Below are 17,398 nucleotides of genomic sequence, written 5' to 3'. Positions count from 1 at the left end.
ACAAAAATAACAAAATAAATAAATAAAGTGTGCATTTTTATTAATCACTGATACTTCCATAACTAATTTTTGCAACATTTTTTTTTTTCTCTGCAGCTTTGTAAGGAAACGCTCATGAAACAATGAATTGTCGTATTGCTTTTTTAAGTCATTTGATACGACGAGAAATCTAGCAATACAGCACCAAACATAAGATTTTAAATGTGTTTTCAAACTACGAATCAAACTATAATTCAATTTATGTTTTAGTGTCGTAAAAAAAACATATCATTATGAATATTTAAAGCAAAACTTAAGCTTCTATATTTATACACATCTTTTACAAGACCTCACGTTTCACTCCTATTATGGATTCGGCAGATTTTACGAATGAATGAAAATAAATAAGTTATCAAAAAGTACAAGAAGCGAAGATATAAAGTTATACAATCTTCAATCTCTTTCCCTACACAAGACTAATACATATTTCCGGTCGGGTCCCTGCGTCTAGAAAATGCAATCTTCTCGGTTCCCTGTGTCGGCATATCAAAGCTTCCATACTGAAGACTATTTACGCCTTCTCGAAACTCACGCTGCTGCTGTGCTGAGAAAACACGAGGCTTCTTCTCTGCCAATTTAGGACCCAAACCACGAACTTTGCCGGGAAACATTTTCGCGGCATAGCGCGAAAAGGAGTGAATACTTCTTAAAACCTGTTCATCATTTCTCCGCTCAAATAAATCAGAAGTTTGAAACATATCTTGTGAAGGAACATGTACAACTTGCTGTGCATAGTTAATGAAGGCAGATATGTTTTCCATTTGGACAAAAGGCATGTTAGATTCTTTGTATCGAATGTTAGCGCCTAAAGCTTCTTTGCAAATTCTGCAAAGAATCACCCCGGATTGTAATTGATCCAGTAAGTCTAACTGAGCATTCAATTTCGTATGCAAAGTTTCTTCGATCCATTCTCTTGCTTCTTTTTCAAGTTGAGACGTCATTTCTCACGAAAATTTAAATAAAAATAAAGAAAAGTTCCAAGAAATTATATCACGGAACGCCCAATGACAGTTTGGTTTTTCAGAGGTGGTTAGTGAAAAGCGGCTTCGTATAAGCCTGACGAGTGCCATCTTAATTCAATGTGTAGCAACTGGACTTAATAGATCATTTAGCGTAACTCCAGCTACGCAATTCGTATCTGAGTTTAAGGTACAGTAGACTGCGTAAACTCTTTATCAGCAAACTAACTCTTGTACGGTAAACTGATGATTTGTTCTTACTAATTAGTACTATATAAAGTAGAGTCGAATTACTTTGCTTCACAATTCGTTTATGGAATGAAGACTTGTTTATTTAATTTCGAAAGCATCATTATATTACAAAATACAAACCGACAAGGTACTGCAAACCGCTTTTTCGATTGACACTGTGCAACTGACATTGGACTGACCGGCTTTGCTTACTTATATCGTCATATATAACATGTTATCTTCATATTTAATATTGTAGCTACTATAACTCTACGAAAGAAGCATTGAAAGATAAGCTCAACAGTACCATTCTTTAAATGTTGTAAATCAGCGTAAACGAAATTTTAAATCATAAGTCATGTATACGCGACAAATGCCATAGTAAAATGTGAAACCTATATAATGAACTCTACAGGAATGCAGTATAGCGTTACAGGATGCAATATTGCTGATTCATAGCGAGATTCAGAAGTAAATTCACAAAACCAAACTTACTAGAAGCAATAAGCAACTGAACTTCGTAAAAATAAATTATATTTGAACTTTTATTCTTTTGAAAACTTCCGATGTGTAATTGTTCTGATTGAATTTCCTCAATAATTGAAAATTCGAAAGCTCTTATTTGTTCACTAACATTGGACTTGATATTTACATTAGCAGAAACTTTTCTTACTGTTAGTTGCTCCTCTACTTTTCTACTTTATCTTTTTGGTTAATGTATCAAAACAAATAGTTTGATAAAGAATAGTCTACTTTTTTCTGACTTTTACTATTGAACGATCTTGCAACGTTAATTTTACCAATGTACGGTGAGTGTCACCATACTTGCATTTCACTTCAGCAATTTCTTTGACTTCCTGTCCGATATTTAAGAACTTGTTTCCTTTTCTGTATGCAAATTTCCTAAATCATTTTAGAAGGCATCAGCTGCTACTCTACCAGCTTCATTTTGTTTTCAAATTCGTAAATGCCTTCACGAAACTCAAACGTCCTTCAGCGACCTACTTATGCCCAACTTGCTAGCACATCTGTAAAGTCATCCAAAGGACTTGTTAGTTACCAAGACTGGGTTGTTGATGTAAAGGCCTCCATCAGTGCTATTTCGGTAAATAAAAGCCGTACAAAAGTGGGTGTAGCAGGCCGAGAGCTTCTAAAAGTTCTAGCTGTTAATCCAAACTCTTCAAAGCCTCCTGTTTGCATCTCTGACCTTCTACAAAAATCAACACAAACAAAGCACATCTCTTGCAATGATGTAAAGTGGGGTAGTAGTTTTGCTTCAAATTTAATTTTTACATGTTCACCGCTTGGTAATCTCAATGTATGGGATGTTAATTTAGAAGCCCTTCTCTATGACTTTAATGAGCATTCTCGAGCCGTACATAAATTGGATATCTCTTCATTTCACCCGTCTTACGTTTTAACAGCCTCTCAGGATGGGTTAATTAAGCTTTGGGATTACAAGGAAAGCTCATCAACAATCACTTTTCGTGGAAATTCTGAAGCTGCTCGAGACGTCGTATTCTCCCCTTCTGAGCCAAATGAGTTCGTTGCCGCTTATGACAGTGGGATCTTGCAAAAATGGGATATCCGGTTTCCAAAACTTCCTTTTTTAAAATTAGCTGCACATAATGGTGTTGTTTTGTGTGTTAATTATAGTCCTAATGGTGTTTTTTTAGCGTCATGCGGGAGAGATAAGACTATTCGTATTTGGGATTCCACAAGCAACAAAAAAAAGTCCCTTATAACTATCAATAATGTCAGTCCCCTCAATTGTGTTCGTTGGCGACCGGCTAATCAGCAATCGAGAGGTTCTAATCAACTTGCAAGCTCTTCTCTTGTAGGTGATACCGCAATAAATGTTTGGGATATTACTAGGCCTTATATCCCATACAGAACCGTCAGTTGTCATGATAGTATTGTTTCAACGATGCATTGGGCTTCTACAGAGCTACTCTGGTCTTGTAGTAAAGATGGAATTTTTTCTCAGACGAGAGTTGAAAATGCCTTTAATTGTATTGATATGCTTCCACGTGCAACTAGTTCATGGTCAACTAAAAATAGCCTTGTGTTCTCTTCAAATCCTATTTCTAATCAAAGATTGTCGTCGTTAAATCGTGTCGCATCTTTTGAGAGCAATATCAGCTCTTTAAAGTCCGCTTTATATGCCTCTCAAAATTCTGATGGGTCCACAAGTAATCCTGTTCCTTTTGTGCCTCACAATTTTGTTGGCATTCCTCAGGAACTAGGGATCCTTGCATATCGCTCTGAAGATGTTGCTCAATTTTGCTATTTAGCCAAAAATTATCGCATATCAGGAGATATCTCTTCTGCTTGTAAAGAGAACGCATTTTTTGCACGAAATGTTGGAGCTGAATTTGCTTATCAAATTTGGGATGCTTTGTATTTTTCACTAGGGGTACTTAACAATTCTGATAAAGGAATTAGTGAATTAATAAATATTCCTTTTGTTTCTGCTAACAATTCTATGGCTGATGATGAGAAAGGTCGAAATTTAAAAAATTTAACGCAAATTTCAACGTCCTCAACCCCCGCTCATGATAATTTATCATTAAATGATTTTTTTGAACCACGGGAAGCATCTACTCCTTCAGAATCCTCTAATTCATCTATCGAATCCGAGGACAATCTCGATAAAGCCGTCCTTAATAAGCAATCGCAATGGCATGATTTAGAAAATCCGATCGTATTAAAGAAAGGACAAGCACCGGTTAATAATTTTTCAACTGATAGCCGGGCAAGCATCAATTCATCCTATTTACTAGATTCTGCAGCATCAAATTATTCTGGTACGTCACATAACGAAATGTTCAATTCATTCCACAGAAGTTCTGTTACATCTGCTTCAATCAAATCGAGAGAAGCCGTATTGAGTGCTGGTAATTCTTCACGTCGAGCATCTATATTTTTAGACCAGTTATCATTACATGGAGATACTGATTCTGAAATTCCTATCGATGATCTACCTCCTATTGAACTTCCTTATGTTGTTACATCGATTATAAGCGACTGTATATCTCGAGGAGATGTCCAAACGGCAGCCTGCGTTTGTTCAGTTTTTTCATACCTAACTATAGATTTACCACGGATTCAATTAGACGATTTACTTGAAAGTTATGTTGATTTGTTAAGGAGATTCGGAATGTTCAGTGAAGCTACTCTCCTTATAAACATGTCTGGTTCAAAAAATCTCAAGTACATTCATTCAAGTAGTAGAGATTTGATTTTTGAAATGGAAAACAAAAAAGCAACCGGTAACGAGCAATCCGAAAAAGGTAAAGAAAATGCAAAGACCGTTACTAGTCTCAAAAAATGTGTTTATTGTGAGCTACCGTTAAGAGGCGTGCTCGTTTATCCTCCCGTTTGTGGCCACATCGGTCATGAAAGCTGTCTACGTTCTTGGTATTTTGATAATACAGACGATGCATTGCCAGTATGTCCAGTTCCCGGCTGCGGTGTCAAACTGCTAGATAAACGTGCTCTGATTTAAAAAACTATAATCTAACGCATATGTACTTGATGAAAAATTTGTATTACTATAAACTAATAATGATAATGTGGGATATTTTAAAAACCCATTTTTCTAGCTTTTTCACTAAATTCCATTTAACTAAAGCAAGATGTCATAAAGCACTCAAATTAGCAAAAATCAAAATATACATTAATTGCCCAAAATCCAGTTACGAAAATAAATAGCTCCTCATTCATGCAAATGCATCTGGCATATCTTCCTCTAATCTGTCATTCGTCTCCAGTTCAGTATAGCTTATTACATGAGTAGGTCTATGCTCTAAAGCAAAGAATGGCAGAGGGACATCAAGTTTTAAACTGTACGTCATTTTAGGACTGAAGCTTGCACCATTGAAATTATAATTCCATACGCCCTCTTCTGGTACCAAGAAAAATCCTTGAATTCTATCGGACAATAGCAGCTGACATTTTTCAGCCATAGAAGGTTCATACCCGATAGCTTCATCACTGTTGATATCCATGTTTTTTGATCCCCACTCAATTCCTTCCTTTGACACAGTATATGCAGCTAAGGATATCGAACCAGGAATGTAGCTCACTGTCAAAGTTACAGCTTTGGTATCCCATTCAGGATGAGAAGATAAAATTTTTGCATGTGTAGTTACATCGACAGATGATAAATAGGGAAGTTCAGAACTTTGAGTGTGTATCCAACCAAGGGGCTCAAGGTCTTCTAATATAGAAGGCTGAAGATCATGAGGCAGTTTAGAAGGAAGCTGCACATTTCTTATACTGCCAAGCTGTGGTACAAGTGCAATACAACGAATTTCCTTAATTTGAGGGTTGTCTGACGGACTTTTACCATACATATATCCGGCAACCTGTGTCCTTAAATCGGATATCGTAACAAACTTACGAAGCAGATTTTGAGGAAGAATGTATGTATAAGGAAAAGTTTCGCTGATATTATCAGAGTTAACATAAATGTTTTTTGTACGAAGGGGTAAACTGATAGATGATATGGCACGATTTCTCCATTCTGTTTTACTAGAAAACTTTTCATTTTCATACGCAGATGTTGTAGTAACCACCATTTCATCACCATGCACGTTAGTAGTTTTTGTGGTGACAGCCGTAACTTGGGCATTCTCACGGCCTTGCTTTTCTATTTCAGCTATCTGTTGACGTTGAAGAGAAGGAGCCGTTATTGTCATACCGAGAATAATATCTCGCACTTCCGAGTTCGTAAGACTAGCAACGTTAATATTGTTTTTCTTAGCATAATCAGCAAGGATCAAATCTCTAAGTTTCGGTTCAACATCAAGCCATTGTTGATCATCCAGGTTGGGCCACACGTGATTCTCTTTTGTAATTATAGACTTGTCTGGTCTAAGAATTAGCTTCGTTTTCTCAGTATTGACATTCAATGCGCGCAAGATAAGTATCAAGCGTGAAAAAGCTGTATACGATGATACCGATTGAAGCCAGTCATCATATAAATTGAAAAGTACCATTTGCGGTTCGGTGGCACGTAAAATCAAATCATTGATTTTATCAAGTTTAATAATCGCTTGGAAAGGAAGCTGTAATTCACTACCCTTAATGGTTATATTAGGAAAGTCCAAAAGATGAACTTCTAATGGATCCAACATGCCCTTTCGAGTTACTATAATCTGTCGAGGTTGTTCTTCAACAGGCAGAGAACGAATCAAAGCAGCAACTTCTTCAGCAGTCTTCCATTTCGCCAATTGTCCCAATCGTTTTTGTCCCGCCCAAACTGACGTATGAATAACTTTTAAGAACAATTGACCAGTTCTCGGATTGAATATAAAAATAGCACCATTAATGGGTTTCGTAGTCAAATTACCTTCAAATGTTTTATGAATGGTAACCCGATAAACATTAGTATCATCAACGAATAATTGAATTTGATTACTAAAGAGTTCAGCATAATTTGAGGAGGACAAATACTGCTCTTGGGGTTCAGAAGCATATAATTGAAGACCTTTTCGTATGCGTTCACGCAACACATATAAGGCTGGATTGGCTTTCATGATCTTGTTCATGCTCTGTTGAATTAATGGTTTCATACCAGGAATCCAGTTACCATATGCACTATGCATATTGTAACAAAGATCAATGCCGATTAAGACACCGGTCGGTGAAGGATACATGCTTTGAGCATCAGTGCTATAATCCAAAAATTTAGCTCTAGTATAACGTTCAATATCATGAGAATCATAATCTCCAAATCGAAGTTGTACATCAATCCAATATTTGTTGGTGGTAGTGTTGTCAAGCACATCGCGATTATCGTTCAATAAGGATGGCCTTGATACGTTCCATTTATAGGCAGCCAAAAGGAGGATATCTGCACAAGAACTATTCATTTTATAACTTTTACGAGGATGGATAGTTTCTTTTTGGACTGTTTCAATTTGCAATGACTCTAATTCTTGGTCAAGCACTTGACACAAATCCCAAACAACAGATTCATGAATTTTTTGCCATAAATGAGAACGAAAAATTTGAATGAGTGAAATCTTCAGGGTTGGAATTTTGCCATGCATCATGATTCCAGTCAAATCCAGTTGTACTTGAAATCCGACATAAACGTTAGCACGATTGATAGTGGGACTCCACCAAAGCGTAAATCTACGGTTAGGGATTTGATTTAAACCTGAACGCTGAGCATTAGTAAGCTTTTTGAACTTCATGGATTCTTCAAAACCAGATGCTTTTTCCCAAAAAAGACCTTCCCATGAAGGAAATCCAGTAGCTTTAAACATCGTATGCTCCAAAATACCTTCGACACCACCTAAAGCCTGAATGACATCTACTCGGTAATTATTTAATTGCCATAATTTTCCATCATGTCTTTGACTCGTCCACCAGAATGGATTGTTTTTAAGGAGCTGGTACTGCTTAAACTCAGTCCTAACACGCCATCCTTTATCATATGCCAATGTGTGTCTATCTTTTTGAAATAGAGTATTTATACGAGGAATTCCTCGATCCCATGAATCTTCCAGATCCTCTAAAGTTAAACGACGATTTTGTTGTAGAGCTTCTTGTCTCTTCATTGCATACTCAGCCCATACACGCTGAGAGTCAATAAACTCTGATTCCCATGGCTGAATATAACGATAAAGGTTTGGAATCAAATGTTCTCCATTGGTAGTCATTCCACTTCGAAAATGAGTAATACCAGTATCAGTTTGTTTCGACCATCTAAGATCAGATTGTGGAATAAGTACATGACCCATTGAAAGCATTCCTAATCCACCAAGTTCTTTAGGCGAGTAGAAAACGGCTGGAGGAAAGCGACTAGGCATTTTAGAATTTAATGAAATTTTTACTCGAGTTTGTATTTTCGATTCACATTTAACAAGTAAATCTAGAAGCTCGGGCGTAGAAATCGCGGCTTCCCTATAATAAGTCATGAGAGCTATTAGAGCAGTATTCCATTTATTAGCAATCTTGGTAAAGGTAGTGGAACCAGAGGACATAAGAATCTGACGTATACGGTTTCCAAATTGATTTATACCATCCTCCGTAACACGTATGAAAGCTTGCGCTGTCCGTTGTTTCGTACGATTATCTGTGAGATTCCATACACCATCCTTCAAAGAAAATTCTTCATTTTGTCGGATCTTTGGAAGGATTCTAACCTCGAATCCTGTCATCGAGAACAATAAATTAGGATTGTCTTTGCTGTAAACACTAGGAAAGGTATCCTCCCACTCAAGGGTAGTTAGTGATCTAGGTAAACGATTACGAATCTCCCAAAAGACAGCACGTCCGAGATTCACGTCGTGTTTCATGAGTCTCATACGAGCATCTCGAGGCCAACAATTTTTTTTACCTTTAGAATAATTTACAACATTGCTGTTTGTGGGATCAGGATTTTCATTCAAAAATCGTTGAATCAAATCACGGGATTCTTCATCAGTAAATCGAAACATTATATAAACTTTATCAATATAGCGTGTATACAGTCGAATAGGGTGACTGGTCTCAGTTGCCTGATCTTTGAAGTGTAGAAAATCATTCGGTGCATCTGCAGGACCAGCTATTTCTGTAGCGCGTTGAAGGCCAAGTATTAGTAAATCCAACACTAATCCATAAAACTGCCAGATGAAACTTGAAAATTGTAAACCACGGACTAGGCCATACGAGTTGGTATGCGACATATCCTTATATGACAAAACAACGTTGTTTTTAGCACTAGCGTAGGAAGCTAAATTGGTGTCCATTAGTAATGACATCAGTCTATTAAGAAGTGTTAAGTCAACTTTCTCAAATACTTTAGACAGCCTAGTTTCCATTAAAACGTTACATTCGCCGTTGGAAGTTTCCCAAACATCTGTAAGATTATTAATTCCTTGGCACCATTTGTAAACAAGAAGAGGTGGAGGTTCTGAATCAGAAGGCTTTACCCAGGAAGGAAATAGGTGTCGACGATCGGCCTCAAACCAAAGGTATTGATCGAGATAAGCATCACAAATTTTCTCCATCGGATCTACAGAATAAACAGGAATCAAGTGAGAATACATATCCATAAACTCAATCCCTACCTCTTTAAAAGTACGCATTGTCAATAAACGCCTTTTAATTTGGGACAGCATCTCATGTGGATTATCGTAGGCTTGTTCCACTAATGCTAATTCCTCTCGTTGGGATTGATTCAAGCGACCCTTCACCGAATACGCTTCTTTTAAGCGTTCAAGTGCTAAAACAAGAAGTTTCGTATCATGTTTGTACGAAAGTGGAGGAAAGGGAATAGGTTGGAATCGCCTACTTTCTAACCAATGTACAAAAGTAGTATATATAGCAACTGCCTCATCGGCAGTTACATAAGGTCCATCTTTTAGATAATTATGTTGCCTTTCTTGTTCAGCTTTTAACCAAAGCCTAGTTAATCTGCCAAGATTCTTTTTCGCCACGGTTTTATCAACAGTAGCTCCTCGACGAATACGTTCACGATTGAAGTGAGCGACTGAGGTCCACCAATCTGCTTTTGACTTCACATATCTCAAAATCATATTCTCAATAGGTGCAGGGAGACCCGGAACCTTCCAAGGTATGTTAGCCTTCCAACAACGCCAAGCTTCACTAAGATGCTGCAAAATGGTTTTGCTTTTGCCTTGGCGAATTCCTTCAGGTATCATATCCAAAATATCATTCATCACTGCAGCCCTCAATTCTAGATCTTGATGAGAATCGACACGCTGCTTGGTTATTTGTTTTGCCACTCCTGTAGAATGACGGCCTTCAAATTGTCTAGCAAGCAAATTGCCCAGCCAGCGCTCTAGCAAAGGAACAATTCCGCGTAGAAAGAAAAGCCATACACGCCAACTGGGAGCCCAAAACCCACAACCTGGACCTTTGCCAACAGGACCAGTGTTGAAGCGATAATAAATAAGATGCTTGAAATCTTTGCAAGCACGAATCTGCCGCATCAATCGATATTTATAACGATACATTCCCGTAAGTTGACCAACATGATTAAATATGTAATGTAATCCATCAGCTAGCTGATATGCGTCAATGTTTCCCAAACGATACTGTACATGAGAATCGACAATTAATTTAGTAAGGCGAAGTATTTCGCGCATCAAGTGAAATGCATTACCAAACCTAGATTTCTTTCTTTCCTTCGTAGTTAATGTCTTTGTAGGTTTTAAATTACAGTTGTAATCCAAATGTAAATATGTCAACCCTTTTCTGTGAATAAGTAATTGCAGCATGTTGTACCCTTGGCGACAAACTTGGAGACCAGCTTCAACCCAATCGATAGAAGTACTTTGAAAAAATTTAGTATTTTTTAACTGTCTAAGTAAGCTGCGATTGGTGTGCGATTTGGGATGCGCCATGTGCAACTTATTCATAACATGGGATTTTAAAAGTTTTTGATATGACACACGAACTTTAACAGGCTGATTAGGAGGACAATGCTCTAAATACCAATGCTTTATCAGTGGAACATCTTGCGCACGCTTAGTCGCACCAGATCGCTTATTAAAAGGATGGGGTGCCCACAATAAAATCAGAGCACTGGCTGTGTGCTCAAATTCTATATCTTCGGAATGAAAGAAAGGATCGAAAGGGATTTCAAAATTAGGATCTTCTTCTATGGCAGAATCTTCGGGAGAGGTATCTAGTTCATGCAAAGTGAGTTGGCGGGAAGTGATGGGGTTTATTATGGGATCCCAAAAAAAAGCCGGAAGATCAGGATCCTCAGGAGGAACGAAAACATTAGACGGTTGGTGGTATTCACTTAGTGCAACGCTTCGAGCTCTAGAATTATAAAGGTAAGGAAACGCTATCCGGTATTCAGTTTTAATGGGATGTCGGATAATAAGTTTATAAATGTCATTAAATTCATTCCAATCTTCCATTTCTGGGGCTTCGTCTTTGTATAAAGGTTCAAATTTCGGACCTCCTGGGATAGCCACGTTCAAAGCTTTAGCCGTAAAGAAACTATTGTCATTAAACAAGTAAAAGTAATTATCATCGCGTAAATCACTCAAAAGTTGGTAACCTAAACGATGTAAATTAGCCATCTGAGGTAAATTAAGCTTCCAACGACGATAGGTTGGACCATTTACATGGGGAGTATCTTCCAAAGCCTTATTTTCGTAAAACCAATCCATAACAGGAGCGTCATCTTCTTCATCTAAGTCCATTCTAATAGCCTCTAACGGCTCTAAATCAAGCAATTGATCAATAGAAAATGGTGGCTCTTCATCGTCAAAAGGAGGAAACCGCAAACGCTTAAAATTTTTTCGATCACGCTTCTCGCGTCTCATCATCATCCACATCGTTCCCCATTGAGCAATAAAATGCGGTTCAATTACGCGAGGACTCTCGTTTACAAAAGTTATAGCACCGGTTACATGATATAAAACCTTGACCTCCCTGTATTCTTCCCAAGGCATTGGCATGTTCTCAAGCAATTTTAGCACAGCATGTGGCAAGTACTTCAAAGCGCCCAAATAGGAACGTTTATCAGCACGAAACTTCCTAGAAGACATATCTCCCCTGTCTTTCATAATTTTGCGCAGGTGCTCAGGCGGAAGATCAGCTTTCTCTGTTTGAACATAACCCTGCTTCCTTTTGACACCAAACTTTGATTTTTGAGAAGCGCGCCATTTGCGTGCTCTTTCGTTAAGTTGCTTTTCAAGATTTCCAGACTGTGCTGGAGTCTTGTTTTTTCTTTTCTTCACATAACCTGGAGGTGGAGGAGGTGGAGGCTGTGAAGGAGGCTCAAATCCAGGCGGAGGAGGCGGTGGAGGAGGATTCCCCGGTGGTAACGACGCCATTTAGGTAATGGTATTTGTCAGCTGAATTGTGGTAGTGAATATTACTTTGTATGGTGGTGACCCTCGCCATTATTTGTGCGTAATATTCTTTTGTGCGTTTTATTTCATATTAGGTCTATGTAGTCTTCTGCTCATAATACGTGTTTAATGTATATTTTTTTACACGCTATACGGGATTTGAAAATTCAAATTTTCTTCGTTAAAATGCAACACGCTTAAGAAGTTTGTCAACCAAACACCTACCCATATCCAAAGGTTAATTTGAACATAATCATGCTCAATCGAATCGCCTTATAAGAATTAGTAAAGATGTATGTATTGACATAAATTACATTTTGTTATAAAAAAGTGTTATTTGTAATTATAAACCTTTAACTAATTCAGAAAGTATAAATTACCAAGTACAACTAGTATGCATAAACCAAAAATTCCTATTCCTTGATTTAGTGTTTCAGGTTCAACGGCTTTAGTTGAAAAAAAAAATTTGAAAAATAACACCGAGTTAAATAAGATTTGTACAGTATAAGTAAACACAAGTAGTGATAAAAAAACCCCCCACACTAAGTGAATGAAATGGGAAAACTGTGCAAATTATCAGAATTAAAGGGGAGAAAATATCACATAGTATACATATTTCGCCAAAAGAATATGGACAAGTATTAATGTGCAAAGATATTTGACGGTTTTAAGTTAATTCGAATTAAATCATTGGGTAGTTAAAGAGACGGAAAAATGAACAAAGTGAAACGTCTCATGAATAAAATTTGGAGAAAATCAAATGTAAGAACATATTGGTGTTTAATTTGAGACGGCCATCCAAAACATCCAAAGTTAAAACCTTGTTATATTGAGCAGACAACAAGTCGTCCAAATGCAATTCACACCTTGGGCTCGAAACTTTAACTGTCGGGCTTGTTGCTTCCAGAATAAATTTGCCAACTTCATCGGCTGATATAGTAATATACAATTTTTCTTTCTGCGGCATATGAGATATTGATACCAAAACTCCTCGGTCATAGAGTTTAAGAGCTGGGTACTTGAACGACCCAAAGCGAGGAACGCGTCCAGATTTTCGGAGATCTCGCATGTGAAAATACTGTTTAGAAAAAGGAATAAGCTTCTTCTTACCCTTCTTTGATTGTAATGTTTCCATAGCTTGTTCAATGTATTCGTTATAACTTTTTAGCTGCGAATCAAGGAAAGCTCTTTTTTCTCGTAAGTTAAGCAAACTTTGATGTCCCGCATCAAGTTCACGCTGTCGTTGCATCCTTCTTCTCGACTTATTACGGATATCTAGAGCGATAGAATTTACCATATCTTGGTAATTATTCCGTCGGTTTGCAAATCCAAGCTTTTCCATTTCCACTATATTGCTTAGTGCAGTGTATTTCAGTTCTGCAAATGACATTGAAAAGATAGAATCATCAAACAAATCATAATTCCTTGCATTCTTTTCAGATTCTTCTGCCAATAAATTTTGCCATGCTGCTTCGTCTGAATCTGTAACCGGTTTGACAAGTATTTCCAAAAGATTAAGGCCATTTTGAATTCGAATAATAAATAATATATATCTCTTTGTCTGAACAATAAGAGTCCGTTCCTGAGCAACGGGATTTTCTATAGTGCAAAATTTGGGATTCAATTCTAGTTTGACGTCAGTTTCATCTTGCACAAAGTCATTGTCTTGCTCTGAAACAGGACCTAAGCTATTGACAACAGCGCGTAATGGATCGTTCACATCAGGAGGAGCAATACTATCTATGACATATGCAATAGATGAATAAATGCCTAAAATATCGTCTCGCTTCATGTATATTACTGGCCGCTTGGTATTAACAAGGTCTTCAAAAGCATCGAACTCAAAGTACACCTCTGGATCAACCACATCGACAAGCCTTTCTAGCATCAACATGGTATCCTGCTTGGACACCTCAATAAACTCGGAGAGTGGTCTAAAAAAACCAAGTTGCTTAGAGTCACAGGACTCGATTGAAAAGATCTCAGACAAAATGCTTGACAATGTGTAAAGGTTTTTTCGTTGAAGAGCTGTAATAGAGCCATCAACCAACTTGAAGTTATCGGGTGACACAAGTACAGGAGCGACATAAGCCCAATAAACAAATTTCCCTATTACGCCAAAAATTTCTTCTTTATGCGCAGCGGGGAAATATCGTTGTAAGCTATTTTTCAATTGTGCTGCAGTATAGCATAAAGCATAAGGAATATTTTCAATATTCTTAGAAAGTGCTACTAGGAATGATTGACACAGTTTTCGAAGTTCACGAAGTCTGCTAACGTATAGATTTCTTGTCGGTGGGTGTTGCATTGCTAACGACAAAGTGAGTTTTGGACTATCAGTTTGACTGGCAACTTCAGGATTGAAACTTTTAAATAGAGTCAACGGATTGATTTCAAAATCCAAATGATTGTCGGCTACTAAAACCTTGTGAATGCGGCCGAGAATAGTTTTCCAAAGCTTCACTTCACGAACGTCCCCACGATATCCAGTGAACAGTAATTTCCAGACACAGTCATCAGAAAGTAGATCCTGAGATGAATTAACTAAAGCTGCTTCTAGCTTAATGACTTGGGAAATGAATCTCAAAAGTAGTACTTCTTCTCGTCGGTTAGAGCCATGGCCGAAAATTTGCAAAACTAAATAAACAGCATGACGGATCTTTACAGAGGAAGTGCCCTCAGTTTTTAGCGCTTGAAAATAATTTGCTAAGTACATTTCGTTGGTTTGTAACACATAGAAAAAACACTGATAAAGTTCCAAAAATTTTCTGCTTGAATTGTTGAGTGACTTCATAGACAGAGTATTAATTTTTAAATATTCAGTGCTTTGCTTTCCAAATTTATACTTGTTGTGATGTTTTAAAACATCATCCAAACTGATTTTGTTTTTAACCAACAAAGCAATCTTCACGTCTAGTTCATTGATGTGAACTTCAATTTCTTCATTGTCTCGTACTTGTTGCACAATTTCTTTTCTCATTTTTTCAAGCAATACTTCTTCCTCAAAGTCGAAATTGGTGTCGTCTAATAAATGAACAAAATTTTTGACCGTCATAACAGGTGGATTTTTGGCCGTAGCAAGTTCTCTATAAGCCAACCCTTCTTGACGACCCCTAAAAATGGACTTCGCAACTATGGGATTCTCCATATTCTTATGAAAATTTTGAAGTTTTCTTGAAAATTTGTTTCGAGATAGATACCCACGAATTAAAGATTGTAACAATACAATTTCAGGAATAAAAGAATCTAACTGAACTTCAGTATAATTCACATCATCTCGTAAAAGAATTGCACGGACTGCAGATTGCATAAACACGATATCTGGTAATCGCTTTAACAAATAGTCGTTACAATAATCAATTTTGGTTCGAGTAATGAATCCCCGATAAAGAGATTGGGCTTTAATGACAGATAGGTGCGATTTTTGAAAAGAATCATAAATGCTTTCCAAGTTTTTTCTTAAAAGAAAAGCCCGAACAATTGCCTGTAGAGCAATGAAAGAGGATGTTGATGCTTTTAATTTCTCCAATTTCTCTTTAAATGCCCGACGAATCATAAATCCTCGAGATAAATTTTGTAGTTTAATAAAATTATCCAGTTCTCCCAGAAGTGATCCATTTAATCTGTTTATAGAATCCCTTATCAAGCGTCCTTTGCAAATAGAGTGAAAAGAAACGGGAAACGATTGTACGGAATCTAGAAAGTTAGACCATTCATTCCGAAACATATTTGCACGCAGTATACTTTGCATCCGGTTAAAGAGAGGGATATAGTTGTAAAGGTTGTCAAGCATATTAACTATTGCATGACGGGTAAGAAATCCTAAAGCTGAGGATTGAATTAACACAAATGATGGTGTAAATAAGTCTAGCCTCTCTATTAACGAGTGGTATTTACGACGATAGAAACCCCCACGAATAATGCTTTGTAACGTTTGGATTGACTTCGTTGCCTCCTCCTGTAAAACCACTTTACGGTATTGTGCACGTATCAGATATGCACGAGAGATGGATTGAATAGAAGTAACCCAGTTTACAAGTTCATCGTATGCTTTCTTTCGTATTCTGTATGTATTTCTAGATATATATCCACGAATTACGGCTTGCAGAAGTACGACAGAAGAACTTTGTTCCACGAGGGATTGTAACATATCCACCAAACGCAAGCGCACAAGTACGCCACGACCACAAGCTTGAATCGCGTTCACGATTTTCTCATCGACAGGGCTACGCTGACTAAGTCCAGAAGTGGTAGAAAATAGTGCCTCCCGTCTTCTTGTGGGTGCTGAAAATGTTGTGAGGAAAGATCGTTGCATATGTCCCTTTTGAGAAGGGGGTTGAAAAAAAGAGTCTTCGAATTCGATTGAATGACTAGGCAAAGTTTGTTTATATGGTTCATTAAATTGTTCTAACGAAGGTGTCGCTGATTTCGTCCTTCTGTGCATCTTAAGGATGTCTGAACGAGCGCTAGCATCTTTCTTCGAAAATTCTAAAGTAGGAGAAGTATAAGGAGACGAATATATAGATGCAGAATCTGATGAATTTAGGGTTTGGAAACGAGCATGCTTGGGAAATCGTGTAGGGGAAGGAGTGCGAGAAGAAACAGGACTAGCACGAAGCATAAAATCGGCACTTAAAGCTTTGAAGTTAGGAAGGATTACATTAGATTGTCGGAGTCTACGGACTATTATTGAAACGTCTTCATCAGTAAAAGATAGATTTTCATCACTCTTGATTAAAGGGGGTGCCAAGTCCTGCATAGAAAGGAAATAAGAAAGGGCATGAATACAATAGATAACTTTGGGTAAATTTTTCCCTTCGTAAATGTCAGTCAGTTCGAAATGAAAAATTTCGGGAAGCCCAATGCCATGGATAAAGTCAAGAAACTTATTAATGTTATCTGAATGGCGAAACTGGAGTTCATTAGAATAGAATATCTTGATTAGTTTATCGGGTTGAAATTTCTGAACCAAGAGAGCCAAGACAACTCCGTTTCGCAGCGACTGCTCAAATGTAGACGTTGGTCCTAGATCTGTGCCGAGGCATTCTTCTATCCATTTTTTTGCTTCATCAACCCTACACAAATAATCATATGCTTGAAGGGTTTCTCTTTGTTTGGCTGCTAAACGAGTGTTCGACCCTTTCGTGCCAACAGGTGCCCCAGCTTGAGATTGAAGTCTAGATAATCCCACATTTACGTCCATTGAGACTTCTGATGACTACCTACTCAGCATTCGATCTCAAACTAGATAAAGTAACTGCACACAATTTTTCGGCTATGTTAGTGGAGAGTAGCTGTTACTCAGACAAAGAAAATGTGGGTTATCAAGATGAGTGG

At 37.5% G+C, this 17,398-nt stretch overlaps 4 protein-coding genes and 10 long non-coding RNA genes across 14 annotated transcripts; 8 read left to right on the top strand and 6 right to left on the bottom strand.

The window, feature by feature from the left end:
• Positions 1-245: 245 nt before the first annotated feature.
• stg1 (SM22/transgelin-like actin-modulating protein Stg1) lies at positions 246-1,084 on the bottom strand. Its single transcript, NM_001019292.3, has one exon. It carries the CDS (start codon positions 978-980, stop codon positions 456-458), a length of 525 nt encoding a protein of 174 aa, NP_593863.1. The 5' UTR covers positions 981-1,084; the 3' UTR covers positions 246-455.
• Positions 318-1,467, top strand: SPOM_SPNCRNA.3189. The gene has a single exon (NR_192556.1). It is a non-coding gene; the product is annotated as a non-coding RNA (long non-coding RNA).
• On the bottom strand, positions 1,358-2,015 carry SPOM_SPNCRNA.326. The gene has a single exon (NR_150735.1). It is a non-coding gene; the product is annotated as a non-coding RNA (long non-coding RNA).
• sea2 (SEACAT complex subunit Sea2) lies at positions 1,726-6,975 on the top strand. The gene has a single exon (NM_001019291.3). It carries the CDS (start codon positions 2,197-2,199, stop codon positions 4,735-4,737), a length of 2,541 nt encoding a protein of 846 aa, NP_593862.1. The 5' UTR covers positions 1,726-2,196; the 3' UTR covers positions 4,738-6,975.
• Positions 3,792-4,447, bottom strand: SPOM_SPNCRNA.3188. Its single transcript, NR_192555.1, has one exon. It is a non-coding gene; the product is annotated as a non-coding RNA (long non-coding RNA).
• Positions 4,757-12,062, bottom strand: spp42 (U5 snRNP complex subunit Spp42). Its single transcript, NM_001019290.3, has one exon. It carries the CDS (start codon positions 12,041-12,043, stop codon positions 4,952-4,954), a length of 7,092 nt encoding a protein of 2,363 aa, NP_593861.1. The 5' UTR covers positions 12,044-12,062; the 3' UTR covers positions 4,757-4,951.
• SPOM_SPNCRNA.3187 lies at positions 9,041-9,256 on the top strand. The gene has a single exon (NR_192554.1). It is a non-coding gene; the product is annotated as a non-coding RNA (long non-coding RNA).
• Positions 10,789-11,059, top strand: SPOM_SPNCRNA.3186. The gene has a single exon (NR_192553.1). It is a non-coding gene; the product is annotated as a non-coding RNA (long non-coding RNA).
• On the top strand, positions 11,535-14,122 carry SPOM_SPNCRNA.3184. The gene has a single exon (NR_192551.1). It is a non-coding gene; the product is annotated as a non-coding RNA (long non-coding RNA).
• On the bottom strand, positions 12,112-12,345 carry SPOM_SPNCRNA.3185. Its single transcript, NR_192552.1, has one exon. It is a non-coding gene; the product is annotated as a non-coding RNA (long non-coding RNA).
• rng2 (IQ motif containing GTPase activating protein) lies at positions 12,354-17,353 on the bottom strand. The gene has a single exon (NM_001019289.3). It carries the CDS (start codon positions 17,262-17,264, stop codon positions 12,795-12,797), a length of 4,470 nt encoding a protein of 1,489 aa, NP_593860.1. The 5' UTR covers positions 17,265-17,353; the 3' UTR covers positions 12,354-12,794.
• Positions 14,291-14,826, top strand: SPOM_SPNCRNA.3183. Its single transcript, NR_192550.1, has one exon. It is a non-coding gene; the product is annotated as a non-coding RNA (long non-coding RNA).
• Positions 15,070-15,594, top strand: SPOM_SPNCRNA.3182. Its single transcript, NR_192549.1, has one exon. It is a non-coding gene; the product is annotated as a non-coding RNA (long non-coding RNA).
• SPOM_SPNCRNA.3181 lies at positions 16,549-16,762 on the top strand. The gene has a single exon (NR_192548.1). It is a non-coding gene; the product is annotated as a non-coding RNA (long non-coding RNA).
• Positions 17,354-17,398: the final 45 nt, after the last annotated feature.

Source organism: Schizosaccharomyces pombe, assembly GCF_000002945.2.
Source record: "Schizosaccharomyces pombe strain 972h- genome assembly, chromosome: I".
In the NCBI taxonomy this organism is placed as follows: domain Eukaryota; kingdom Fungi; phylum Ascomycota; class Schizosaccharomycetes; order Schizosaccharomycetales; family Schizosaccharomycetaceae; genus Schizosaccharomyces; species Schizosaccharomyces pombe.
This window is presented reverse-complemented; position numbering and strand designations above follow the sequence as displayed.

Bases quoted from the DNA above. Each gene is read 5' to 3' on its own strand.
- stg1 (NM_001019292.3), bottom strand. From the start codon at position 980: ATGACGTCTCAACTTGAAAAAGAAGCAAGAGAATGGATCGAAGAAACT.
- sea2 (NM_001019291.3), top strand. From the start codon at position 2,197: ATGCCTTCACGAAACTCAAACGTCCTTCAGCGACCTACTTATGCCCAA.
- spp42 (NM_001019290.3), bottom strand. From the start codon at position 12,043: ATGGCGTCGTTACCACCGGGGAATCCTCCTCCACCGCCTCCTCCGCCT.
- rng2 (NM_001019289.3), bottom strand. From the start codon at position 17,264: ATGGACGTAAATGTGGGATTATCTAGACTTCAATCTCAAGCTGGGGCA.